The sequence below is a fragment of the Bos indicus genome, chromosome 11, assembly GCF_029378745.1.
Source record: "Bos indicus isolate NIAB-ARS_2022 breed Sahiwal x Tharparkar chromosome 11, NIAB-ARS_B.indTharparkar_mat_pri_1.0, whole genome shotgun sequence".
NCBI classification, from domain to species: domain Eukaryota; kingdom Metazoa; phylum Chordata; class Mammalia; order Artiodactyla; family Bovidae; genus Bos; species Bos indicus.
The window spans coordinates 104,464,658-104,492,437 of NC_091770.1; the positions used below are offsets into that span (position 1 = coordinate 104,464,658).

Here is a 27,780-nt window from a genome sequence, read left to right on the forward strand (position 1 = left end):
ACAGCCCAGGTGCCAGGGGCCGACGGGGAGCTCTGCCCCCCATGGAGAAGCCCAGGTAAGGCCCCAGCCCCCCACACCTGGGCCAGGTGCCCCCTTCTCTCCAGGCCTCGGGCCTCCCCAGCACAGGGGACGCCCTTCAAACAGCACATCAGCACTGGTGTGAACGAGGTACCAGCTCACACCCCTTAGGGCAAAACCATCACCAAACGGGAAATGACGTGTTGGTGAGGACGCGGATAGCCTGGACCTTGGGTGCTGCTGGCGGGAAGGCTCCCGGCACTGGGACAGCAGAGCAGGCCGCAGACAAGAGAAAATAAAGTTACCACACGAGACAGGGACTCTGCTCTGCACACGCAGACGAGCTGAAAGGAGGGTCTCTCAGAGCTGCCGGCATGCCCGTGTTCACAGCCGTGGTGTTCACAGCAGCCAGAAGTCATGGAGACCACCCACCCATCCACAGATAAATGGACGGGGACTTCCCTGGCGGTCCCGTGGTTAACACTTCAGCTTCCAAGGCAGGAGCCGAGGGTTCGATCCCCAGTCGGGGAGGTAAGATTCCATATGCCTCAGAGCCAAAAACCAAAACAAAAGCAGTACTGTAACAAATTCAGCAAAGAGTTTAAAAATGGTCCCCATCTCTCTCTCTCTCTCTCTCTCTCTCTCTCTGGGGTATGTATATATACATAGAAAGAGAAAACAAAGACAAATCAATAAACACACGGTGTATCCTTACAACGGGATATTACGTCTGACGACACAGGCTGAACCTGGAGGGCGTCACGCCCAGGGAAGCAAGCCAGTCATCAAAGACCAACGCCGTAGGGTCCCGCGTGTACGGACGGGGTCCCTAGAGTCGTCCGGGTCACAAGGCGCGGTGGCGGCTGTGGTTCTGGAGGTGGGGGAGGGAACAGGAAGCTGATGAGGGGTCGAGTTTCGGTTTCAGAAGATAAAGAGAGCTTCGGGGTGGACGGTGTGAGCGTACTAAAAGATGGCCAAGATGGCAGACGCAGCTGTGTGTATCTTACCACGGCTGGAACAACAAAAACCTACTTTGAAAACTTCAGAACCTGGATGATGTCCAAGGTCTCCCCTTGGTGGGGCCCCCACCAAGACCAGGAGATTCCCCCTGGGCCACCCACCAGCCCCTCAGCATTTCCCGGCCCCCACCCGCCACGCCATGCCCTCCACCCCAAACTCCTGGCCTCATAGGAGGGTCTCTGGCTCTCCTGGGAGGAAAAGCAAAAATAGCCTCAGTGATGGTGGCTCAGATGGTAAAGAATCTGCCTGCAATGCAGAAGACCTGGGTTTGATCCCTGGGTAGGGAAGAACCCCTGCAGAAGGAAACGGCAACCCACTCCAGTAATCTGGCCTGGAGAATCCCATGGACAGAGGAGCCTGGAGGGCTACAGTCCATGGAGTTGCACAGAGTCAGACACGACTGACTAAGCATCCAGATGGACGGACACAGCGGGTCTGAGGGCCTCAAAGCAACAGAGACACAGGCCTATGGGGGGCAGGGGTCCAGGGAGCTGTGTTTTTCTAAGGTGTTTCTGTTTTTCCAAGCAGTAGGCGTTACTTTCAAGACACCTTATGAAGATTCCTCCACTTTGGGTGAAGCCTGGAGCAGTGGATCCCGTGAACGGACTGAACACACAGCCCGGGAACAGGTGTGGCAAGCTACTCAGGACAACACCTTCTGACAGCCAGAGAGCCCGGATGTCAACTCAGAGACTGCACTTTCTGGAAATTCCAGCCACACCAGCGCCAGGCCCAGGGCACTGGAGTGGGGGCGGGGGGGCCTCCATTGTTTGCCAGGCCAGCAGCTGGGCTCTCTCCCCCGAACAGGGGTCAGGAATGTTCGCAGCTGCAGACTCACCCCCGCCCCTACCCGGGTGGGAACCAAGCGGGGGAGGGAGGCGGCACCCGGGCCTGAGGACACAGCCTGTCCAGGGAGGCCCGGGCTGTTTGCAGGCAGAGAAGCTGACAGCCTGCAGGGCGCCACCTGCCCAGGATGTGTGGGAGGACACTCGGCTCCCCCGCCCAGGTGCCCTGGGCCTGGAGTCCACTGGGGCTCAAGCTGCAGCCAGTCCCCCTGGCCTTTCCCTTCTCTGAAACCTTCGCCACTTGAGGTGCTCCCGGGCGGGAATAACCATCCCGACTTGGCCAGGTGGGGAAACTGAGGCCCAGACTGGTACTGAGGGGTCTGCCCCCTCGCCAGCTGCCAGCAGGTCCTGTGCAGTTTTAACAGATGTCTGGGGGCACCATTCTGGTCGATTTGGGGATTGAAATAAAGCAAAATCCTATAGGATGTCCAACTCTCAAGCCTAAAGTACCACTAACCACTCAGGGCCTTTTTCTGCCCAGCTCCTTGACTTCTGCTTTTAAAAAAAAAAGCCTGCTGGGAATAACTGGCAACTCCGAGCCCTGACACCTGCTCGCTCACAGCATGAGTGGCCAGCTCAGGTGCTGGGGGCTTGCAGTATCCCCCAGGCTGGCCGCTCTTCCATGTCCCATGACTGTCCACCCCTCTCCCAGGGGCAGTCCGGGTGTTTCCAGAGTTTCACTATTATATCTGCAGGGCAGCAAATGGCTCTGTTCCTCCAAAGAGATTCTCTCTTGGGACCAAAGGCTCTACCTCCAGTAGAGGCCCAAGGCGGGGAGGCCACCGTGCAGGACTGTCATAGCCCACGGCCTCAGTCCAGACGGGCTCCACCAAGCGGAAATGGTGGTGCCAAGGAGGACCTCAGAAAGCCCTGGGCATCCGTCACCCACCTTCAGTCATCCGTCCACCCACCCATCCGTCTGTCTGTGCATCCATCCATCCACCCATCCATCCATCTGTCTGTCCATCCAACCACCCATCCATCTGTCTGTCCACCCACCCATCCATCCATCTGTCTGTCCATCCATCCATCCATCCATCAGTCTGTCCATCCCTCCATCCATCCGTCTGTCCACCCATCCACCCATCCATCCATCTGTCCATTCATCCATCCGTCTGTCCACCCATCCACCCATCTGTCTGTCCATCCAACCACCCATCCATCTATCTGTCTATCCATCCACCTATCCACCCATCCACCCATCTGTCTGTCTGTCCATCCAACCACCCATCCATACATCTGTCCACCCACCCATCCACCCATCTATATGTCCATCCATCCATCCGTCTGTCCACCCATCCACCCATCTGTCTGTCCATCCAACCACCATCCATCTGTCCATCCATCCACCCATCCATCCGTCTGTCTGTCTGTCCATCCAACCACCCATCCATCTGTCTGTCCACCCACCCATCCACCCATCTGTCTGTCCATCCAACCACCCGTCTATCTGTCCACCCACCCATCCACCCATCTGTCTTTCCATCCATCCATCCATCCGTCTGTCCACCCATCCACCTATCTGTCTGTCCATCCATCCACCCATCTGTCTGCCCATCCATCCACCCATCTGTCTGTCCATCCATCCACCCATCTGTCTGTCCATCCAACCACCCATCCGTCTGTCTATCCATCCACCTATCCACCCACCCATCCACCCATCCGTCTGTCTATCCACCTGTTCGTCCATCATTCAAACGCCAGTCAGGCCCACCTCTGTGGGAAAGGTGCAGGCACAGGTGCCCCAAGCAGGGAAGTGAACGCCTTTCCCCACCCACCATGGACGAGAGCCCCTTAGTCAGACATGAAACCAAAGCTCCTGGGTCCGGTCAGCAAGCTGCCCGCCCACCTGCCGACCCGCCCCACCCCCACCCACTCCAGTGCTATTTCTGGGAGGAGGGGGCGGGGGCAACCTAGGGAAGTGAGAAGTCAGCCAAGCGGCTCAGGGGGTGAGAACTGAGCGCAGCGACCAGCTGCAGACCACAGGGGCCCCACCAGCCCACGAGCCCCACGTCCACCCCCTCGACCTCCTGCCGACCCATCTCCGCCTGGCCAACCTGCACGTGGCCCCGCCAGCCAGCCCCCTGCCCTCCTGGGGGCACCCACACCTCAACATGCACCTTGCCCACAGTCCCAAGCCAGTCGTTCAGCAAGGCCCAAACCCTACACTCCAATCCACCAGGAGCCCAGATACCAGCCAACGCCTGGACAGGAGAAAGAGGAAGCAGAGAGCAAAGCAGGGGCCCAAAGTGTGCTCCCTGCCCCAGAACAGCAGAGCCGGCCACGTCCTCACCCCAGACCCTCAGAACGTGACCGTATTTGGAATCAGGTAAAGACGTCGAGACAGAATCACCCTGGCTCAGAGTGGACCCCTCACCCAGTGAGCAGTGTCGTCTTCAGAGAGAGGAAAGTGGGTTTGATCCCTGGGTCGGGAAGATCCCCTGGAGGAGGAAATGGCACCCCACACCAGTGTTCCTGCCTGGAGAATCCCACGGACAGAGGAGCCTGGAGGGCTACCGTCCCTGGGGTCACAAAAGAGCCGGACAGGTGAAGCGACCAAAAAGCAAAACCAAAGCAGACACATGCAGGAGAGAAGCCACATGAAGACGGAGGCAGAGGCGAGCCGGGGGCAGCTGGGCCACCAGAAGCTGGGAGAGGCGGGAGGGACCCTCCCCTGGAGCCTCCAGAGGGAGCCCTGTCCTGCCCACACCTCAATTTCTGACCTCCCTCCGGAGAGAAAAAACTCGGTTGTGTAAGCTCCCAGTCTGGGGGGCTCCATTAGGGGTGCCTGGGCACAGGAAGGCCCGGGAGCGCTCAGGGCAGGGCGGCCACCTCGAGGCCCTCATGGGAGGCGCCTCCTTTGCCCTGGTCTGGTCGCCAGGCTGTTGCCCTCTCTGCTCCGCGGTTGCTGGGAAGAATCAGAGGATTAAACCCGGTTGGCAGCCCCGCCCCAGAGAGGTCTGCCATCCGTCCAGCACTTTGTTACAGCTCTGGCTCTAGGGTCATAGCGCCTGCATCGTGGGGCAAGGGGGGGGGTGCTGGGTGCTGTCGAGGCCACCCCTCCCAGGCCAGAGCTGAGCAGATCTGCGGGAACTTCCAGCATCTCACAGTTTAAATCTGAAACCACGAGAGACTGCAGCCTTACTCCCCTGTCGCCCCCGAAGTGCCCTCCAGTCTGGACAAGGGCCCAGGGGCCGCTGACCCACAGGCTCGCCCTGAGTGCTAACCCGAGTGACCTCCAACCAGAGAATCGCGCCACAAGGCTTCACCCCAACCCAGCCTCCATTGGGCAGCTCTGCCAAGGGCTCCCTTGGCCAGGAAATCCAGCACCTATCTGCCGGTGGGGGGGGGTGGGTGGCGGCAGTGAGCTGAGGGCATCACGTTTCCTCTTCACTGGGACTCAGCTAATGCCAGCCACACAGAAAAGGGAGGTGCCCGAAATGAGGGCGAGGTTCTCTCCTCTCTGCAGACGGTTCATGTGGGACGTTCTGCCCGCCCAGGCCCTGAGACTTCCACAACACCCTCTGTTTACCAAAGCAGTGCCCGACCCAGGGAGAAGAGACTCAGAGAGGAGAGGCCCATATCCTGGGATATCGCAGGGTAGCGATGGCTCTCTTGGGAACACAGGCTCCCACGTGACCCCAGGGGATGAAAGCTCCCCCCAACAGCGCCAGCACTAACAGGGTGAGAGGGGAGCCGGGCACGTGGAGGGGGGAGGCGGTCTGAGGGCGGAGTCCGGCTGGCCTTGGAGGAACCTGGAGAGGGAGAAGCAGGAGGCAGGCACTCGGGAGGGGGCTGTCACACGGCCGGGTACCCCGGATACCTTCCCTTGCACCAGGGAAGGCAGATCAGCAGAGTGTGTCCCCCTGCACGCCCCACGGCCTGGCAGACATCCCTAACCTACCTGCTCCCCGCAGCAGTCACGCCTCAGTGGCCCATCCTTCTCAGCACAGGCACGCTGGGCCCACGACCGGAGAGTGGAACGCACCAGTGAGGCTGAGCGTCAGCCTGTGACAAGGGGCCAAGGGCAGCGGAGGGAAAATGCAGTCCTCTCATGGGGAGTCTGGCTCTCCACCGAGTGGCCCGGCGTCCAGAGGTGGCCCAGGCTCCTCTGAAGAGAACCAGGGTCGGGGAACGCCAGTGTCTGGAGGTGCAAACCCCACGCAAGGACTAGAATCCCCTCTCCGCCCTGGCCAGGGCTCAGCGGGGCTGTGCCCCAGGCCCCTTCCCCTGCCCCACGCTCAGGCAGGCACAGCAAGGCTCCTTTCACTGCTCGAGGGTCTGCCACAGCCACCCACCCCGCTTCCCGCCCCAGAGCTGGGCTGCCTGGGAGAAAACTGGCCAGGAGGGCACCAAGGGGGCCGGCTGGCCGACCGCGGGCTCCCGTGGACGCACAGCTGCGGCTGGCCACGTCTCCCGTGTCCAGTCCCTGCCCCAGCCAGCGTGGAGGACCACGTGGCCAGCAGCACCTCACTCTTTAGGAAACAAGGTCAGACCACGCCTGAGCCGCCCGGGACAGACCAGGGAGAGACAGCAGGCGGAATCAGCATGCATAAACCGGCGGGTGAGAAGGAGTGTGGAAGGGTGGACGCCAGGCCCCGGAGGCCGCCTGTCACTGCAGCCACCCAAGCCTGGAGGGGGCAAGGTGCACCCCCAGAGTGCCCCCACCCTGACTAGTGCAGAGCCCTAGCACCCCCACCTCCTCACGGCTCAGTCCTGAGACAGCCCCTCCTGATGGCCTTCGGTCACCATTGCCCTCGAGCAGCCGGGGAGGCCTCGTGGAAGCCAGAGTTGGGGCAAAGAGGCCACAGCACAAGCCAGCCCAGCGCCAGAGGGCGAGGGCAGGGGGGGCGGGGAGCAGACCACAGGAGGGCCCCAACCCAGCTGCGCCCACCACCCCCTCTCTGACCCTCCTGGGCATCTGCGAGCAGAGGCTCCGAAACGCTGCGCAGAGAGAGAGGGCTGAGGAAAGAGGAAGCCCCCACCCACCCCAACCCGCTCTGCGACTCCTCACAGGAAGGTCAGGCCGCCCGGAGGCGCCCACCCAGCCCCTCCATCCCGCCCGGGTCGCCCAGCGCAGCCAGGAGCCACGCCCCCTGGCCAGGCTCCGCCCACGCGCACCTGAACCCCGGTGGAGGGGCCCCAGGCGCCGTCTGGCTCCGCCGCGTCCATGAACTCCTGGAACCGAGTCTCGAGATCCGTGTTTGCTTTGGGGCTTTAGTTTGTCTCAGCTTCCAGTCTTCTGCTCAAGTTGTCCTCCCTGCTCCCTGCTGTCACCCTGGAGGCTGATTCCCCGGTCAGGTCTCCCGGCTCTTGGGTCACCTTCCTGTTCTCCTGAGGTTCAGTTTTTCTTTCTCCAGATCTCAGTTCCACCTGCTTTACTGAATAACGAGGTTTACCCTGTGCAGTTTCAATGATGGTTACTTTTCGGGGGGGTTGGGGGCACCGACCATGCTGTGGGTGCTGTGCTTAGTCGCTCAGTCGTGTCCAATGCTTCGTGACCCCATGGACTGTAGCCTGCCAGGCGCCTCTGTCCATGGGATTCTCCAGGCAAGAACACTGGAGTGGGGTAATGCCCTCCTCCAAGGGCTCTTCCCCACCCAGGGATCGATGCCAGGTCTCACCATTGCAGGCGATTCTTTATCGGGAAGCCCACTGATCATTCCCACCCATAGATACACTGTGAGTTACCACTTCTTGGAGCAACGACCCTTCGAGACCTTTGAGGGCATGGCCAGGCTGCACCCAGAGGGCTAGCCCCTCCCAGAGCGCGTGACAGACGCTCTCTGCACAACCCCGAGGGACACGGGCAAGTGGGAGCCCCTTCCCTCAAGACAAGCACCGTCAGGGCCTGCACCCGGAAGCTCGGTGCAAAGAGCCTTTCCTCCCTGAGGCTTCATCGCTGATCAGAAACCAGAGCCCTGAATCCACAGACCATGAACCCACTGAAGAGTCGGCAGCTCGGGCTCGCCAGACACCTGGACGACCAGGAGACGCCACTGGCTGGAGCCAAGGGCAGTGTCTGGGGAGGGTCGGGGCACCCTGGGTGGACACAGCTCCTGCCTCGTGAGGGCAGGCTCTTCAAGGGAGGGGCCTTGCCTCAGACGTGGCCTCAGAGACGCACCCCTGACTCAAGAATGCCCGCTGGACCGAGCCTTTGCATACGGAGCTCTCAGAAGGGCTGTCCCATAGCAGGGGCAAACGGCACGCTTTCTACAAAGGAGGGTGGTGGGCGTCCAGCCATGGGGCCTGGGGCATCAGCAGCTTCCATACACCAGGGAACCCTGAAAACGGTGTAAAACGCCACGAAGGCTCTGTCAGATGTAAACACGGCAGATTTCATGTCTCGCTGGGAACACCGCCTGAGAAACTCCGACACGCAATGAATATGTGGCTCCCAGACCCCACCGATGTCAGGACAGTGAGAAGGTGAGAACACTCCCTCCTTGGAGTGGATGGAAGAAGGTGTGTGGACAGACCTCAGGAGCAGGTGTGGGAATAAGACAAGCAGATTCCTGATGGCAGGCCCAGCCCAGCCCCGTGATTAACACGGGGAGCTTCTCTGGGTACCAACCCTCACATCCATACATGACTTGGACTGCAAGGAGATCAAACCGGTCAACCGTCAAGGAAATCAACCCTGAATACTTATTGGAAAGACTGATGCTAAAGCTGAAGCTCTGATACCTTGGCCCACCCGATGTGAAGAGCCAACTCTTCGCATCAGGTGGAAGGTCTCTGAAACGATCCTGATGCTGGGAAAGGTTGAAGGCAGGAGGAGAAAGGGGCGACAGAGGACAAGATGGCTGGATGGCATCACCGACTCATTGGACATGAGTTTGAGCAGCTCTGGGAGATGGTGAAGAACAGGGAAGCCTGGCGTGCTGCAGTCCATGGGGTCGCAAAGACTCAGACATGACTGAGCAACTGAACAACCACCTCGGGTACCAGACCAGTCAGCCTCAATCCATGTGCATATGAACACCTCTGGCACGGCCCACACCAGGTCTGCAGAGGGCAGACGCTCCCAGGTCCCTGCCTGTGGGGTCCTCCTTGGGGGCTGGGGGGCTGGATAAAGCCACACCTGTCCAGATGCCAGACAGCCTGGTACCCCTAGAAGCAGAGGCCAGGAGAGGACATCCCCCTCGCTCTCTGACTCCCAGGTAGAGCCAGTCGGAGGCGTCCCACCCTGATACCCCAGGCTCACCCCTGGGTCAGCCCCCACCCAAGCTCGGGCCTTGAGGATGAGAGCCAGACCGCTGGCTCACGCGCAGCAAACATCCACCCACCCCCATGGAAACTCAGCCAGGCTGCCAGGTCCCCCTGCACAGAGCCTACTGCGCCGCTGTTCCCTGATTAAAGCTTTACAGGATCAACAGCAATAAAGCCATCCCAAAGAAAGCCATCTGAGGCAAAGCCCTTTTTTAAGAAAAACCACTCTCTCCACAGGCAAAAACCACTGAAAAATAACACAGCTATGTTGAGGCAGTTTCGCTGGGTCTCTGCAAAGGCCCTCCTGGTGTTACCTGGAGGTGAACCAGGTGCTGGGGGTCTGTCTGTCCCCAGAGAGCTGGGATCCGGCGCGCCCACCCCACGCTTCTGAGCGAGAAGGTCAGCGCCCGCTTGTAACCTCCAGCGTGGAGCGCGGGCTTCGAAGCTGGTAGCGGGGTGATAATGGTGTTGTGAGGAGGAGCGGTCTGGAGTCACGCCCCTCGCCAACCAAAGGCGTTTGTCCCGCTGGCCGGCTCCGCGGGAGGATTCAGGGTTTGGCATGTGGAGGCCAGGACGCCAGGATGACCGCCCCCTCAACCCCAGGTCCAGCCTGGACACTGATGTGGTCCGTCACACAGAAACAGGAAAAGCAGCCGGAAGCTCAAAGCCAAACAGAGAGCCCAGCGGGGGTGGGGCTGAAGCATCCCCCAGCTCAGCTCAGGGCCGATCCCGGACGGCGGCCGGGAGAGCCTGGCTTCCCTGGGCCCTCGGCCAAAGCCACTGTGAGCCCCAAAGGCCGGATCTGGACGGGCCCCCACCCTATGCCCCCCGCCAGCCAAGCCCCCCATCGGGGCACCCTCTGCGGCGTCCCACGTCTGAGGGATGGCCAGCCCGGCCCACCCTCCTCCTGGGCCCTGAAGCCCTCGTCTCCCTCCCTCCCCCCACACTGCACCCCACTGCCCCTCCCCCCCAGCCAGTGCAGGCCCGGTCAGTTTTCCTGCGGGGGTGACCACATCCGCCTCCACCCCGCCCTCCCCGACTCTAGGCCTGCCCTCCGATCCACTCCCAGCGCTGCAGACACAGCAGAACTTTCTGGAGCCAAACCCAGGCACATGGAGTTCTCTCCCACCCCTTCTGGGACTCCCTGGCCCCCAGGATGAGGCCACCCACCCACCGACCACACCCTGCCTCCTTCAAGGCAGTGGCTTCGAGGCCCTGTCACTTCCCCAAGGGATGACCCCTCCTCCCGTGGGCCTTGCCCTCCGCTGAGCTCCTCCCAGACTCTGGACCCCTCAAAGGAAACATAGTCTCACCCATCTCTCCCTCACCCTGAGGGCCAGTTGCTCACAGGCTTAATAAATCATTCCCTAAGAGCCAGACAGTCCAGAGGACCCGTGCCAATTGCAGGAAGAGGTGGTCAAACCCAGGAGGTCTTCCTGGGGGAGGTGAGACTTCCAGCAGACTTTAAAGGAACAGGGAGCTCCAACAGTTATCGGGAAGGCAGGCCCTCGAGAAAAAGGCAGCCCACCCCGACCCTGCCATGCCAGGAGAATCCCATTGCAAGTGACGTGACCGCCATTTGACTGACAGTGGCTCAGACAGAAACCAGTACCTGGTGCGTCCTGGAGAGGGCAGCCTCCAAAGTGGAGGGTGGGACCCGCTCGTGACCCAGCGCCCACTGGGAGCCAGGCAGCGGGCCCGCCCGAGGCCAGAGACCCCGGGATCTCACACAGCCACGTAGCAGCCCATTTTACAGATCAGCCAAGTGAGCCTGAGCGGGGCAGGGCGACGGAGGCGCTCGTCCAGGCCCACGTCCGCCATGGGGCACGCCCAGCCCGGCTCCTGGCCACCACGGGGCGCCCACCCTCCCTGCCCTGGAGGAGGGGGCGCAGCTAGGACCCGCTGGGCTCACAAGCCCCCTGGGCGCCCGCGGGCTGCAGGCTCTGGGAGGCCTCTCCCCCAGGCCTGGCCTCGGATGAACCCACACATCCCCACGAGGCCCAGCGCCTCCCTCCATCTCCGGGGCCCACCGCCAGCCCCTGGCCGGGCCCCATCCGAGGACGTTCCCACTGTCCTCGGGGACCCAGGGGCTGGCACAGAGGCCCCAGCCCTCCCCCCCGGCACGTCACAGTGGCCTCAGGTGCCAGCTGAGCCCGCAGGCGGGCGGTCTGGCCGGCGAGCCCCCGATCCTGCAATAAATTACCTCCCCGGCGCTCTCGTGTGACTGTACGGCTCGGCTCGGCCTGAGCCTGCCTGGCTAACAGATGTTTCGTTTAAGCAGCTAAATTGCCACAAGTGCGCCCAAAGAGACGACAGCCCGATTTCTCCCAGGGTTTATCTGCATGAGGAGAGAGCGGCGTGTGAAAATTCTATCTTGACTTTAAAAAAAGAAAATTTTTTTAAGACACACATGAGTTGAGAAAAGAGAGGAGTGTCAGCCCACGAACTGCCAATGGGAGAGTCCCGAGAGATATAAATTCCCACCTCGCAGGAGCCCACTGCATCCTGCGGGAATGGCTGCAGAGGCCACGGGTGCGGAGGCCACAGCAACGCAGCTCCGCCTCGAACGGGTCGACGCAGACAAAGCCCCGTGCTTTCTGAGCCTCAGTTTCCAAACCTGTCAAATGGGTGCCGATGATGCCCACACCACAGGGCTGCCTTTTGACTCCACCCTGTGACCAATCGTCACCCCCTCAGCATTGCCGGGTGGTCCAGGAGGAGCCCAGAGCAGGCAAGGTGAGACAGGGGGCTCTGTCTCACCCAGGGGACGTGGGAGGGGCTGGGCGCTCCCGCTGGAGACACTGTCCCAGCCAGGGCCACTCCCCACCGCCACCCAGAGGTGCCAGCCTGCACCTCCCGGAGCCACCAGATGGTAAAGCAGGAGAAAGGCTGGGGGCCAGAGCCGCTCCACGGGGCGAGTGAGACATGGCCGTGACACTCTGGCCTTCTGCCTGGGCCGACCACTTCCCACCACCAGCAGGAGGGAGGGGGCAGGAAGGGGACCCCAGAGCTGGTCCAGGGCATGGCCGAGCCACAGCCACAGGTCCGCAGCATCATCGGAACCCGCTGTTCAGCGGCCACCAGCAATGCCTGTTTCCTGGTCCGTGGTCAAGAGGCAGGCAGGGCTCCCGCCAAGCAGCTAGGGTGGACAGAGCCCTCGGCCGCTTCAAGGAAAGTGGACTCAGGCCCCCCAACAACCAGAGCAGGTGGGCGTCATCACCCAGACGTACTGGGATGCAGGCAGGCCCAGAGAGGGCACCGGGGGACACAGCCGGAGCCGGCCTCCTGACTCCTGAGTCCACTCCAGGGTGTCCACGCCTGCGCCTGGGCCCAGCAGTGAGCCACCCTGCTCCCGGGAAGCAGAGTCACACAGCCCGCCGCAGAGAGAAGCCAACCGTAAACACGCACACACGCGGGCTGCGGACACTGTGGTTTACAGCCCAGATTCACCAACTCGGTTATTCACTCCAGACGAGGCGCGCGTCCTCCGCGGCCCACCCCTCAGCAGCGGCCACGGGAACAACCAGGAAGCACACCGCCCGCACGTGACCCTCCAGTGGGTCGTCCCCCAGCTCCAGCCTCCCTGCAGCCCTGGGGTTGGCGGGCGGGGAGGCTCCGGGAATCTCACGTCATCAGCCAACTCAGAGTGGCCGGCATGCTCCGGGACACCGCCAACAACCCACGTGGCTCGGGGAAGCAGACGCCGCGTCTGCAGGCTGGTTCCCAGAGACGATCACAGCTCCCGGGACAGCCCTCCTTAAGGAGCAGCAGGAGAGGGGGCTTGTCACCCAGACACAGAGACTCACGGGTCAGGCGCTTGGCGGCTCCCCTCAAGAGTGAGTCCACACACACAGATCCTGGGCTTCCCCTGCGGAGACCCCAGACGCCCCAGAGCGCCTCCCTTCCACAGTCCCTTCACTCAGTCCTGTCTGACTCTTTGGACCCCATGGACTATACAGTCCATGGCGTTCTCCAGGCCAGAATACTGGAGTGGGTAGCCTTTCCCTTCTCCAGGGGATCTTCCCAACCCAGGGATGGAACTCACGTCTCCCACATTGCAGGGAGATTCTTTACCAGCTGAGCCACCAGGTAAGCCCCCTTCCTTCCACACTCGGAGGCATCTGGGGAAGAACGGATGGCCCATTTTACAGGTGGGCCAACTGAGACCTAGGCACGAAGCAAGTGGCCCGAGGTCTCCCGAGGGCCCATCTTCTCTCATCACCTCCAGGAAGGCGCGTGGGGCACAGGGCATCAGGACAAGGCCCTTCTGCATACAGAGGCTTCCGTCTGCCGAGCACCAGGCCCAGCCTGGCCCTGAGCTAGCAGGCCCGAGCATCTTCCCCTTTAGCCTCATGATCCTTCTGAGCAGGAGGAAGCAGTGTTCTCCCACAAAACTCGGAGACGATAGGAGACTTACCAAGTCAGACACCAGGTAATAATAGGCTCAGGTGCCTGCAAATGCCTGGCTCCCTTCCACGGCCCCAGTCGGGGACCGTCATCCGAGCGGAGGACCCACCCCTCCAGGAGCACCTGTTCCCCGAGGCCAGCAGCAGAAAACCCCCAAGCTCCATCTCACAGGTAGGAAAAGGAGACGGAGAGAAGGGGGCTCGGCCCACCAGGGCAGGAAGATGTGGCCAAGGAAACGGTCCAGCCATCAGTCCCCCAGACAGCCCATCAACGGCAGACCCCTCATCCCTGGGACCCCACCTGGGCCCCCAGCGACGGTGGCTGGTCAGACCGACCTATCCCATCGGCTCCCACATTAGGGCGCCCCCTGTGCAGGAAGGCAGGGTGCAGGACATCAGCGAGGTGAGCGCCCAGTTCCCACTTGGCCTCTGCAGAGACACGGCCGCCGGGCCAAGAGGACAATCAGGGAGGAAGAGGAGAAAGCAGGAAGCAGACTCAGAGCCAGAGGCCGCCCAGGCCTGGCCCGGCCTGAGACTGATAAGCCAGGAGTAGGGGCTGGGGAGTTGTCGATTCCTTCTAGAATACGCCTCCCCACTCCACCCCAACCGAGCCAATTCACACTCATTCTGCAAGGCTCAGCTAAAAGGCACTTCCTCTAGAAAAGTTCCCTGCCCCCACTTAGACCGGGGGGGCCCACAGCCCTGCCCCCACCTAGACTGGGGGGCCCCACACACCCCTGCCCCCACCTAGACGGAGCCCCCCATACCCCTGCCCCCACCTAGACTGGGGGTCCCCCAGCCCTGCCCCCACCTAGACTCAGGGGGGCCACACACAGCCATGGCTCCCCCAACCCACCCAACATGGAGCCCCGAGCAGTGACGGAGCCCAGGTCTTCCCCAGTCTCCTCCTCCACCGACTCCCAGGTCATTCACGGCCACCCTCCGAAGCCAGCTCTGTTATTGCCCACAGAGGGGCCCAGTCCTTCTCCAGATCCTCTGCCAACAGGGACTCCGGGCAAAACTCCCAGGGTGGAGGGAGGGAAGGTGTCACGTCACCACCTCCCGACCCGCACGGAGAGCCACCTCCCTCAGCAGCAGCAGGCGACGTCCTGCGGGCTGACCACCCTGGGGCCCAATCCACAGGGCTGATCGCCCCGGGGCCCGACGTCTGCAGGGCTGACCGCCCCGGGGCCTGACGTCCACAGGGCTGACCGCCCAGGGACCCGCAGGGCTGACCACCCAGGGCCCCGACGACCACAGGGCTGACCACCCAGGGCCCCGACGACCACAGGGCTGACCGCCCTGGGCCCTGACGACCACAGGGCTGACCGCCCCGGGGCCGCCCAGCACTGCTGTTTGCCCAGAAACCAGGAGGTGGTGACAGGGGCCCAGGTTCCCCTCCCCTGGGCCACGCCCCTCAAGGACAGTCCCCCCAAGTGCTTGGCGTCCACGGCAGGAAGCTGCTGCAGGAGGCAGGCCACAGCCCCTGGCCCCCTCCCTGCCCCCGGCCCCCCGGCTCACCTGCCGTCTCAGGGCAGCTCCCCGGGCCCAGCCTGAGACCCCCCGACACAGGGGTGGAGTGGGGCTTAGGCTGGATGTTGGGCAGATCTTGCCACTCAGAGGAGCTCATCCAGCTTTTGGAACCCTGTGATGGGAACCCCTGCGGTCAGCACCAGCGTCCCCAGGCTACAGACAACGCAGGCGATTTATCCAACATCACAGGACGGGCCAACGACAGCCCTTCCCTGTCCTGCATGGACCAGGGCGGGCCCCGCGGGCCTGGCTCACCCCGAAGGTGTTGTGGGCTGGCACTGCTAAGGGCCCACGAAAGTGTCTTAGGTCAGAGACAATACTTAAATGTTTTAGATATCTAAACACACTATTCGGGGAGTTCCCTGACAGTCCAGTGGTTACGACTTCAGCTTCTAATGCAAGAGGTGTGGGTTCAATCCCTGGTCAGGGAGCGAAGACCCCACATGCCTCGGGGCCAAAAAAAATGAACCATAAAACAGAAACAGCCCTGGAACAAATTCAGTAACGACTTTAAAACTGGTGCACTGTCAAAAGACTCTTTAAAAATAAATAAATAAGTATACACTATCCGTGTATTTGCCTTGACACCCATGCGGTCATCGGACGTGACTTAACATTCCTTTCGGAGGAAGGACCAGCTCGGGGGCAGGTGTCCAGCCACGCACCTCCTTGAGCTCCTCTCGAAATTCTCCTCCCAACCCCACGAGGGTGGTGCTACTGTTTACTGGGGTACAGTGTATAAAACATGGGGTTCCCTGGTGGCTCAGGGGTAAAGAACCCGCCTGCCAATGCAGGAGACAGGGGTTCGATCCCTGGGCCGGGAGGATCCCCTGGGAAGAGGAAGTGGCAACTCATTCCAGTGTTCTTGCCTGGGAAACCCCGCGGACAGAGGAGCCTGGAGGGCTACGGTCCAAGGGGTCGCAAGAGTCAGCCGTGACTTAACGACTAAGCAACAGCAACACGTATCAGGGAATTCCCTGTGGTCTCGTGGTGAGAAAGCACTGCTCGGTTCAATCCCCGGCCAGGGAACTAAAAGCCCACAAGCCTCACAGCCCAGCCGAAAAAAAAAGAAAAAAGACCACGTAGCAAAATTAGTACTTTCCCATGTTGCGCAATGACTCCCACTATTAATTCCAGAACCTTCCGTCACCCTGAACAGAGCCGGTACCCACTGGCAGTCACTCCCCCCACCGCTTTCCCTCCCACCCCGCCAATGACCAGCGACCCGCCCTCTGTGTCCGTGAATTTGCACGTCCTGGCATTTCACAGAAACGGAATCATGCAGGGCTTGTCCTCCTGTGTCTGGCTCCTGTCACTCAGCATAACGTTTCTGAGGCCCACCCATGCCGGGGGGTCTCCGGGCTTTGTTCCCTATGGCTGAGGGCACCCCACTGACTGGGTAGACCACACGCTGTTTACCCATCACCTGCCGTGAAAGATGCTGTGTTTATCCCCATCCTACAGAGGAGGAAACCGAGGCTCCATGAAGGTCAAGCTCAGGGGCCCACAGCGATCCGTGGCAAAGCCCAGGCTCCAGCCCCGGGCCCTCGCCACACCGACTGTGCCTTGCCATCACGTCTGGTCCCTTTACGGTGAGCAACCCAGAGGGGAGGGGAGGGCACGCAGCAGATCAGAGGGGAGCCAGGGGGACCACCTGCCCCGTCTCCAGCCTGAGTCACACCCTGCGGCCCTGCCTCCCACCTGCTTCCTTTGAGCCCTGCGGTGACAAAGGAATTAAACCACTTCAGTTGAAGAGAGACCTTCTGCATCCAGATGGGTGCTGAGAATCCACCCGAGTGAGTGATCTACCAGGCGGAGACAAAAGCAGCTCGGCTCTGAGAGGCACCCCCTTACCCAACTGCTTGTCTCCAGTCCCAGCAGCCAGACAAGCCGGGGGAGGGGAGCTCAGATGCCCCGCCTCTGGGGTGGAGGGTAAAGGAAGACTGCAGAGCTTAGGGCCAGGGAGGGAGCGTCTCAGGACGTGGCTTCAGGACCTTAAGGGTCTAGAACCTTCCACCTCCCCAGGGGGCCTTGGAGGCCTGAACAGACTAGACCTCTCCAGCTGCCCTGAGCGCCGGGCACCGGGAACCACACGCCCGGTGCGGCTGAAAGGTGAGGACGTCCGTGCTGCACCCATGGCCCTCCAACCTCACTGGGCCAAACCTGGCAGGGACACTTCTGCCAATCACAGGCAGCCCCATGGGGAGGAAACCGCAACTCGGGCCTTGGAACCCCTGCGTGAGGAGGGCCAGCCGGGTGAGCCCAGCCCCAGCCTCTTGGGACTGCGTGGCCGGGCAGGCGACTCAGCGACTCGGAGCCACAGCCGCCAAGAGGGCTGCACTGGCCCCTCACGCGGGGGCCGGGAGTCGGGGGTCACCCACAAGCTCTGCTCAGTGCCTGCACCCCACCCCTGATGGCATCCCACGCTTGTGAGACAAATACGACCATCAGGCAGATGTGGATGAAGACTGGAGAGGTGTGGACTGTGTGTTTCAGAGGGAGGCGGGCAAAGGCAGGGCTGGGAGGGACGGGGAGGCGCTCGGAGCAGAGAAACATCTGGAATCAAAACCTGCCCACCTGCGAGGTGACTGCAGTCAGGTGCCGCGCGCCCTCGCACCCTGCCCTGCCGCCCCCTACGTTCCAGCACACAGGTCTCCCGCTGCAGCCTCGAAGCCCCAGCAGAGCGGACAAACTGGTCAGGAGGCGGCATGGCGACATCTCAAAAGTCCTCTGACAGCAGACTACAGCAGACGAGTGCCCGACCCCGCAGAGATGACAAGGCCTCGGGGGCAGGCCGGGTGGGGGCCCATCCCTGGGAGGCCTGGAAGCTACTGAGCCCACGATGGGATGGGAGGCCAGGCGGCTGGCGGCCACGCTCCCGCCCACCCGGACCTGCTCTCACCGGGCACCACACGCGCACGCTGCCTTTGTAACCAAAGGCACAAAACCAAGACAAGCATTTACAGCCTAAAGTTTAAACCGGCTCGAGGGGACGAGGAGCGCCTGTGTTAAAGGTAAGTGTTTTAATCCTTATATAAACTTCGCAGCGATGACAGGTCCCACAAAACAGAGCGTGCGTTCCCAGCAACACGCAAGCTTCCGAAGGCGGGGAGCCTCACATGGGGGCCGCCCCGCGGGGTCCCGTCCAGGCCAGCGGGCACCCTGAGCACCGCCCCACCTCCCTCTGCGGCTGCATGGCTGTTATTCTTGTTTATCTCTGGGATTCAGAAACTGAAACGGTCTGGGTAGCCACAGGATGCTGACCTCCGGAGAGTCCCCGGAAAGCGTGGCGCCTCAGAGGACCGAGAACACAGAAGGAGCAGGGGAGCGGGGGGTTGTCCAGGTCAAACTGGAAGCTTCCCTGGCTGGGGGGCGGTGGGGGGGTCCATCCCACCCAGGCCAAGAGCCAGGTCCCGACCCGGCACGGACGAGGTCTGCAGGGCCCGCGGCGTGCGCGCCCCCACCCCAACTGCCCTCCTGGGTCAAGCTCAGAGGCTTCACCAGGGAGAAGCAGAGCCCCAGGCCGCAAAGGGCCGGCCGCCCAGCGTGAGGCTGTGGAGCAGCAGGGCGGGGGCACCACCCACGGAGCGTCAAGGTGGAGCTGGGCAGGCGGCCGGCTATGGGTTCAGGCACTGCGCGTCCCCCGCCTCCTCACCCACAGGGACCGTGCCAAGGCTGTTTAGCTGGCAGAGACAGAGAAGCGAAGTGAAGGGCACTCCAAAGGCCAAGAGACCTGGCCAAGAGACACGCAGCTGGGTGTCCCAGGGCCGCCTGTCACCCCTCCATTCACGGGGCACAGCCGCCCAACCCTGCCCTTCACAGGGTCTCCTGCGGCCCAGGGGAAGTGCCATGGCCGGCCTGCCAGGGAGCAAAGTTTCTTGGGACAGGGCATGGCCAGGCAGAAGCCATCTGCTGGGGGCAGTGGGGGGTGCGGAGTGGGAACCCCCCACCCCAGCTTCCGCCCCCACTAAGCCCCACCCCTGCAGTCACCACCAACCTTTAGCTACCTGAAGGCATCGGTTTCCCAAGGCAGTTCAGGCGCCACCTCCTCCATGAAGCCCTCTGTGGCCTCCCTGCCCCCAGGAACCTAAACAGCCACGCCGGCTGAGGGCCAGCACAGCCCCAAAGGACAGGACAGCAAGTGCCGCGCCAGCCAGCCAAGAGCCACTCAGAAGGAAGCGGCAGAGACGACGGGTGAGATCCCTTCCGTTAGGCGGCCGGCCCCAGTCGCCAGCAGGCGAAGGGGCAGGGTGCTGCCCAGCGGCCCTGGGTCCTCCACTTGGGCCCAGGGTCCTCCGTGCCCCCCACACATGCCACCTGGGGAAGGAGGGGGGTGGAAACCCCGAGGCCTTGGCATCCCGCGGGGGGCCGTACCACCAAGAGGCCCTACAGCCGTCAGAGGCTAAGGGAAGCCAGGTGGATGGTGGAGGCCCTGCCCCGGGAGGCTGCCGGCGAGCCAGGGCCAGTGACCTGCCTGCAGGAGCAAGCTGGCCACCTGGGCGTGGGGTGGAGGCACGGCGTTCGGAGGCTTACCAGGCCTGGCGGGAGGCAGGCCCACATTTTCTCTCCAAATCCTCCCGACGGCCTGAGAGGTGGCCATGGTCAACCCTGGTCCAAGCAGGGAGACCGAGGCCCAGCCAGCCAGTGACACGTCATCACAGGGTCTCGCCGCAGCCGAGCGGCCGAGCAGGGACCCCTCCACGGCCGTTGCAGGCAGCTCAGCGGGCTGAGGGCGCAGAAGCCCGAGCCACACACGCTCCGGGGACGCGGTGAGGTCATCGCCACCGCGCTCAGCAGTTTCCGGGCACCAGGTGAGCCCGGAGGAAGCTTTGTTCCCTGGAGCAGTTCCTGCCTGAGCAGCCCGTGCCAAGGGCTCTGGATACAAATGGGGACATAATTGCAAACTGTGATGGGAACGGGGAGGGGAGGATCCCCGGGGACCAGGACACCATCACAGGCTCTGGGAAGAGCTCTGAGCAGGCTAATCGCAGCCCGGCTCTCCCCAGCCTCCGGGCTAAGAAAGGTTTTCACGTTTTTAAATGGTTTGGAAAAAAAATAATAGTTAATTTGTGACACGTGAAAAGTATCCGAAATTCACATGTCCTTCTCCGTGAAAACATTTCACGGGCGCACAGACCCCCAGTCCTTCACAAATCATCCAGACAGCCTTCGCCAAATGAGGGCCGAGTCCAGTATTAGCGAGGGGAACATCTGGCCCAGGGGGCCCGGAATATTTACTACCTGGCCCTCGACAGAAAGCATCTGCCAACTCCTGATCTGGGAAGACAGGCGATGGTGGCAGGCTGGGCGCCAGGGCAGGAGCGGGATCCAAGGGGCAGTCATGAGAGAGGTCCACCTGGGCGTCATCCCAGCAGCCCTGCGCTCGTCCTGGGAAACCTTGACCGCAGGCACGGCCCGGACACGGGGACAGATGGCGGGGCCGGAGGGCACCTGGCTGCCTGCGAGGGGCCAGCCGTGGTCATGTGGAACCTCAGGGCCGGAAATGGCTCCAACGAGGCCCCAGAGTGGGGTCGCTGTGTGGCTACCTGCCCTGGTCAGGCCCTGGGCCCGGGCACAGCTGAGTCCTCATTTCCAGCGCTGACACGCCCTGCTTCCAGGCCCCAGGCCACAGACGGACACCATGGGTCATCCCTCAGCATGGCCTCCCATCCAGGACTCAGCAGTGCTCTCCCTGCCCGCCAGCGGTCACCCAAAGCCGGGGGCTGTCATCTGCACCCACGGCATGAACAAACCACGTTCCACCACCACCGACCCATGCCCACCCACGACCAGGGCAGGGGACGCCCGCCAGCCTTCCCTGCCGACTCCAGACCCAAGCCTCAGCCCCCGCCCTCCCTCCTGACACACACACCCAGGCTGCAAGGGCCCCTCCAGCCAGCAGGTCAGCGCCCGGGCCCCCCGCCTCTGCGCTCCCCTCCCCCACACCAGCCCGGGGCTGCCCACTGGGTGCCATGGACCCCGCTGCCTGGAAACGGCAGTGCTCAGGAAGTCTTCTGCATCACCCCCTCAGGAGCCTTCCCAGGCATTTGTCCTGATCGCCCTCCTCGCATGAAATTTTAATACCACAGATGTACTGGGTACCTGCTTTTTTCTCTCGGTGCAACCGCGCTCGATGCAGGAGAAGAATACGCCTCCTCCACCCCCACAGATCTGATCTCTGGCCCCTTGGGCATGGGTTATGCACACTGTAGTCTTAGAATTAATGTGGCACAGTTCTCTTTACTTTTTTAATATGACCACCAGGAATTTTTTTAAGAGATGGATGCGGCTCACGTATTTCTACTTGGCGGCACCGTTACAGACAGAAGACAAATAGAAATGTGAATGCGTGTGGCCCTGTGTGCACACAAGACACACGCACACCTCGTGTCTACTTGGAGCACACGCGCACACACTGCCCAGGTCTGGGCGCTAAGCGGAGGCGGGGACACCACAGCAGAGGTGTGTCTGCAGCCAGATCCCAGCTTCACACCCGCCTCCGCACTGCAGACCCGGGGCCCCTTACGCCAACGGCTGGGTCCTGAGCTGGGACCAAATGAAGTACAAGACGACCTCAAGTATCTTGTGCTAGGAAGGCGACAGAGCTCAGAAAAACGGTGGGAACGTGTCAGACACAGGGAAGCAGCTTGAAGCTGCAGCCCCTGGTCCAGCCTGAGACCATCTGAGCATCAAAATGAAGAGCGATGGTGACTGACGGGAAGCCGCGGAAGCGAAGAGGAAACCGCAATCCAGAGCGGCAGAAAGAGAGGAGAAAAAGGAGACGGGAAGGGCAGAGACAAGGAGCGAGGACCTGCTCAGCGTGCCTCCCGGAGGACATTCGCGATCTACACCGGGAGACAGACACTGTGGCATCGAGAGACTTCAAGCCGACGCCCCCAGCGAGAGGACGCTGGGAAACCCCGCGCCACCTGCGAGACCGGGTCCAGGAGGCACCGCGTGGCCGCTCCACCCGCGCCAGGTCCAAAGCCTGAACCTAACACGAGGAACCGGCGGCCGAACCCAAAGGCAGGGACATCCTGCGACCAAAGGGGCCTGTCAGCTTCAAAAGCGTCAGGTTGGGAAAATCAAGGTGAGGCCGAGCGGCCGGCCCAGCCCCCAGGTGGACCCTTGGCTGAAATGGGCACTTGCGGAGACCCGTGTCCAGACTCGAGTGGATTCGGTGGTGGCAGCCTCGCCACTGTTTTCTGGGTTCAGGGGGCCACAGAGGGGACCTCGTCTGTAGGAGCCCTGCGGGGGTGCAGGGTGCCAACAACCTCTCACGAGTGTCAAGACACGTTCAAAGTTAAAACAAAATCTGACTTAGCAAAAATGGCTTCCTGTTTCCATGGGAATGGACCCTTGTCTCCTTGCTCCCCGCCAGCCGGGGGTCGCACCCCAAAACCTTGGGAACCGTGTCTCCCTGCCTGCGCTCAGGGACTTTCCGGACACTCAAAGGCCACTTCTCCGTCCTCAGGCACCTCAACGGCATATCTCAGAGCAGGGACAGGGCGCCTGCCAGGCTGCATTTGTTTCTCAAAGGAAGGCTCAGAATGACCCAGGAGCAAACGGTGGTGGGGGTTGGGGGGAGGCGGCTGTCAGAGGCCCAGAGACTCCTTGGGAGGGCTCATATCACACAGGCCTGGGGACGGAGGGCAATCTAACCAGCTCCAGGGTTTGGAAGGGTGAGCAGCGAGTGTGTCCTGAGGGACGCTTGTCACTGAAGCAAACCGTGGGGAGCGCAGGGTCAGAGGTTCACACCAGGACACGGGAGGCCAAGGGCCAGGCTCGCAGCGCCACAGGACCGGAGGCAGTGAAATCAGAACCGGCTTCCTAGAGGAGGTGGCTGCTAGACACTCCCACAGGAAGACGCAGGCCAAGAGCAGGGCTGGTCTCCCAGCATGGGCCCAGCACAGGCTTGGGGGCAGAGGGGACAGAGGGGTTGGCATGAGGCAGGCTGGAGGTATGTGTCGGGGGAAGCCCTCTCTGCTGGCCCTGCGGGCTGCCTCCCCAGCCTGTGTCTCGGAGCAGGAGGCTGGGCGGCTGGTCCCCAAAGGTCAAGACTGCACACTAAATGCAAGGGCTGGCTGCTGGCATCAGCAACCTCAGGACGCCATAACCCAAGCTGCTCGGACGCACACAATCTCGTATTTGGATCAGCAGATTGTGGCCATGCCTAATTAGTTTAATTAAACCCAAGGTGGCTGCCAGGCATTTTGGATTTAAAAAAAAAAAAATTAAAGCACACCCTGCCAGCTCCAAAAGGGCAGGACAAAGGAGCAACTTGGGGCTGCCTGAGAAGCCTTCCTCGTTCCTGGCTCTGCACACAGGAGATGCTCAGTAAGTGCACACAGCTATAATGCGTCTTCAGGGCCAACAACCCAGCGGAGGTCCACTCTAATGCCCTGAGAATAGGATGTCACCTGTCACAGGAGAGGCCAGAGCAGCATTCTGGAACGAGGGGACTTCAGGCAGGCCTCGGGGCTGGCAGGGGCCATGGAGAGGCACGCAGTGGCCACCAGGAGATGGACAAGGGCCCCGCCCACTGGCCAGCAAAGTAGCCAGACCCCACAGGAAACAGGCAGGCCCGCCCCGCCCCACCCATGGAAACAGACACACAGCAGGGACAAGCTGAGAAGCAGGCCAGGAGCACCCGTCAGAAAGCCAGGAAGAGGGCAGAGAAAAGGCTTCTGAAATCAGAATTTATTTAAACAGCCCTGAAAGGGAGGCCCAAGCTCATATTTCAGTTTCACCACCAGCTACCTGTGTGACCTCGGGCAAGTTCCCTCGACCTCTCTGAGATGTAGTTGTCTGATTTATGAAACAGGGGTGGGGACTTCCCTGGCGGCTTGCTGGTTAAAAACTCGCCTGCCAATGCAGGAGACACGGGTTCAATCCCTGGTCGAGGAAGACCCCACTTGCCACGGAGCAACTAAGCCCGTGCGCCTAGAGCCCACGCTCCGAAACAAGAGAAGCCACTGCAGTGAGGACAGGATCACACACACACGTGTATCACACCAACAGTTGCTTGCCGCGCTAGAGAAAGTTCACATGCAGCGACGAAGACCCAACGCAACCAAAAACATAAATAAGAAATAAACAAGGGCGGCCTGTGCCTCCCAGGACGGTGCCTCGCTCAGGGCAGGACGGGTGAGAAGGGGCAGCTGCGGTTTTCTCGGATACAATCACCACGGACCAGGAGGACAGCGTCCTCTTCCCTCCTCCGTCTCGGGCACTGAAGCGCCCCAGACAGCAAAGAACAGCCACACAGACAGACCCCACGTTCCTCTCCCAAACCCTGCACAGCCAGATGCGGTCTACAGAATGTTCTTTAACTGGGAACACACAGACGGGGTGCTCCAGCTAGGCCAGGTTTATGGAGCACCCACAACCAACCCCATGCCAGTCACAGACATACAAAGCCCAGTATGGCCAGCTCCACCCTCCACGAGACGACAGGCGGGGGGCCCAGCCGTCAGCTACAAGGGGCCGTGCCTGCCCACGTCCAGGGAAGATCGCTAACGTTCAGTCAGCGCACAGCACTAAGGACGTTCTCCGCCTTCCTTCGTGGAGCCCTCCCATCAGGACTGTAAGGCGGCCACTACACAGATGGGGAGACTGAGGCCCTTAAAGCGGTCACTGGCAGGAGGCAACAGTGCCCACCTCACTAAGAGCACGTGGCCATGAAGACAGACCCTCACCCGTCGGGCCCTCCCCCCACCCAGCTCCCCTTAGCGCCCCTTTACCCAGGCTGGGGTGGGGGGCTTCCAGGGACCCCAGGAAGTCTCTGCATTTCCAGCACTGGGGCTGAGCCAGCCACCTACCAGTGCCCAGCGGGCAGGGGTGGGGGGGGGCAGCTCCAAGACCCAGCCCTGGCTGTGCCCCTCTGCCAATCAGCTGGGGGGGGGTAAGCAGCCCCTGCTCCCACTCTGGGCCCAGCTCTGCCCCCAGCAGCTCCTCCTCCCCTCAGTTCCTCCAGCCCTAAAATGGGTAAGTCCTTCCCAGCCCCCCAGGGAGAGGACTGGATCTGTGAGAGCACCCCGCAATCAGGGCGCCCAGCCACAGGACCTGGGGCTGCTCAGCACTGAGAGGGCTCAGGTCGGCGCTGGCTTCAGGGAGCTTGGGGCCCTCCCTGGGCCATGCACCACCGTGGAGCGGGAGGGTGGCCCCCTGCCCCCTCAGGACTCCTCTTTGTCAGCGGCCACTCTATCCTCTTGGGGGATGGGGCGGGGGGGAGGGGTGCCCCCATCTCCTTGGAAACGCGGTCACAGCCAAAGGGCAGAGGCCATGCAGTCCAGCCTGGAGAAGCAGTGACTCACGCCACCCCTCCTCCCCAGCCCACTTCGGATGTCACACTTGTGAGGGGCCCTTGTCCATCCAGGCTTGCCGAGGATCACAGAAGAGGGGCTCTGCTGCTGGCCTGCTGAGGGCTGGCCCCCTCGGAGGTGCTGGTGTGGGGCTGAGGGGCCAGGAGAGCAGGAAGCAGCCTGCCCTCTGCTTAAGTCTTCACCAAGTTCCTTAGAAGCCAGAGAGGCAGCTCCTGCCGGCCAAGCAGACATTTTCCTGCCTGCCTGCCGGGCAGCCACATGCGCCTCCGCCGCGACAAAGGCCACGCTTGAGGGTCCTGGGGAAGCCACGAGGGGCTCTGGTTCCCACCAAGTTGGACGACCGGGGGGCGCGACGCTGCCTGCCCCCTACCCCGGGGGTCAGGAGGAGGCTGGGGCCAGCGAGGGGGCGGCGCCCCCGGCCCACCCGCTCTCCCGGGCGGCTAGGGCTCCCGGCTCCGCCTGCCCCTCCTGCCGGGCCCCGGGTCCCGCTGCCTGTCGGTTCGCCTTCCAGGGCGTCCAGCCACCAGGCGCAAAGCCAAGGGACACTACGCCTGAGGAGGCCACCGGAGCGGCCGGATCTCTGGGGTCCGCAGGGGCCGGGACTCGCTGGGTCCCGACGCCAAGGCCCAGGAGGGAGGGCGGCGGTGGTGAGCGCCCCGCCAGGGCTCGATATGCCCACATTACCGGGAGGCGCGGACCCACAAGCGGGCGCTCCCACGCAGTGCCTGGAGGCGGCAGAGGCGTGCCCCGGGCTTGGGGGACTTTGGCTAACTTCGTGCCTCCGGGGATCGCCCCTCGAAGCAGCCGGCTCCGAGGCCCGGGGCGCGTCTTCTCTCGGCTCCCGGTCCAGCCGCCCGCCTACGTCCCCGAGGCTGCCGCTCGGATCCGGGCCCCGGGGCCGCCCGGCGGCGCGAACGGCCGCGCACCGGAGCCCCTCCCGGCGCTCCCGGACACTCACCTGGGACATCTGCGGCCGGAAGTTGACGTCCTTGAGGTCGATGGAGCCGGGGGAGAGGTTGTGCAGCAGCTGGCACAACAGGACGCCGTCGCGCAGCGCCTGGGCCAGGTCGAAGACCACGGCCGAGGGCCAGACGACGCGGTGGTTGGGCGGCAGGACCCTGCAGTCGATGAGCCAGCGGCCGCATTGCCGCCACTGCTCCATGGCGCCCGCGCCTGCCGGGCCGGCCAGCTCAGGGCCGCGCTCCGGCCAAAGTGCGGCGGCCGCGGGGCATCCCGCCCGCCCGCGCGGGGCTCGGCGGCCGGGGCGGGGCTTCGCGCGGGCGGCCCCGGGCCCCCGCCGCGCCGCCGCGCGTCCCCTCCTCCTCCGCCTCCTCCGCCTCCTCGGCTCCTCGCCCACGTGCGGTCGCGGGGCGGGCGCCGGGCAGCCGGCCGGGTCCCCCTTCACACACGCAAGTCCCTCCAGGCCCCGGGCCGGGCTCCGCGCAGCCCTCCGCCGCAGCGCCCCTCGATCCGCGCCGCCCGGCGCCTCATTCTGCGCTCGGGGCGCCCCGCGGCCGCCGCAGCTTCTGCCCCGCCCGAGACAAAGGCCCGGAGGGTCGCTCGCTCCGCGCGTCCGGGGCCTGGGCCGCCCTCGCCGCCGCCGCTTTGTTCGCCCCGCCTTCGGGTTCAGCGCGCGGTGCCGGGCGATCCGACTCTGCAGCTCGGCGGCTCCGGGGTGCAGGGGGCGCGGGGGCGCGGCCCGGGGCGGGGTGGGGGCGGGGCCGGCGCGCGCGCCTGGCGCCGCCCCCTCGTCCCCCACTTCCTGCCCCGCGGCCGCTCTCCGAAGTTGCGCAGGGCGGGGGCAGCGGCGCGGCCGCGGCCCCGAGCCCGCGGACTTTCTCCGAGAGGCACCAGGACTTTGGGGAACCTCTGCGCCCCGGGCGCGCGACCTCGCCTGTGGAGTGACGGCCGGTCGTGGTCTCTGCGCCCCTCCTGCGTTTCAGGAGGAGCTCGGGAGGTGGCCCTTGTCGCGCTGCGGGGCCTCTGCGTGGTCCTTCTGGCAGGACAGACCCTGGAGGGGGCACAGGCTAGGCGGACTCGTCCGGCGCCCTCTCGGTCCAAGAAGCGGCCCTGGAGGAGAACTCGAGGCGGGAGGCACACAGGCCGGAGACTCGCCCAGAGCCCCTTCCTGTCCTGTGCCCTGGGCAGGGACCCGCAGGAAAGCCCCCGATCGCGCACAAAAGCCGGGATTCCCCTGTTCTGTAACCCAAAGGCCTGCCACTGGCAGCTGCCCAGAGGGCAAACCCTGGCGTCGGAGATGGAATATGTGACATAGTAGGTGGGAGAGAGGAAAGGGGACGCGGCCAGACCCGGCCCTGGGTGGCGCCGCCTCCACGCTGGCTGCGGGGTCCCCTGACCCTGCCTTGAACTCCTTCCTGGGCCACGCCCTCTAGGGGGGAGTGGGTGGGCTGTGTTCCCAGC

General features: G+C 63.0%; 1 protein-coding gene across 8 annotated transcripts in view; it reads right to left on the reverse strand.

Moving 5' to 3' along the window:
* Window positions 1-26,611, reverse strand: part of VAV2 (vav guanine nucleotide exchange factor 2) — a 186,033-nt gene extending 159,422 nt beyond the window's left edge. For 3 of the 8 annotated variants that reach the window (XM_070799648.1, XM_070799647.1, XM_070799649.1), the window contains exon 1: window positions 26,318-26,610. In XM_070799648.1, the coding sequence (XP_070655749.1) occupies window positions 26,318-26,521 (204 nt within the window). In that variant the 5' untranslated portion in view covers window positions 26,522-26,610. Of the gene's footprint in view, window positions 1-19,567; window positions 19,742-26,317 lie in introns of those variants that run through there. The other 5 variants (XM_070799646.1, XM_070799645.1, XM_070799650.1 and 2 more) reach the window with 4 other exon arrangements.
* Between the last annotated feature and the right edge of the window lie 1,169 nt (window positions 26,612-27,780).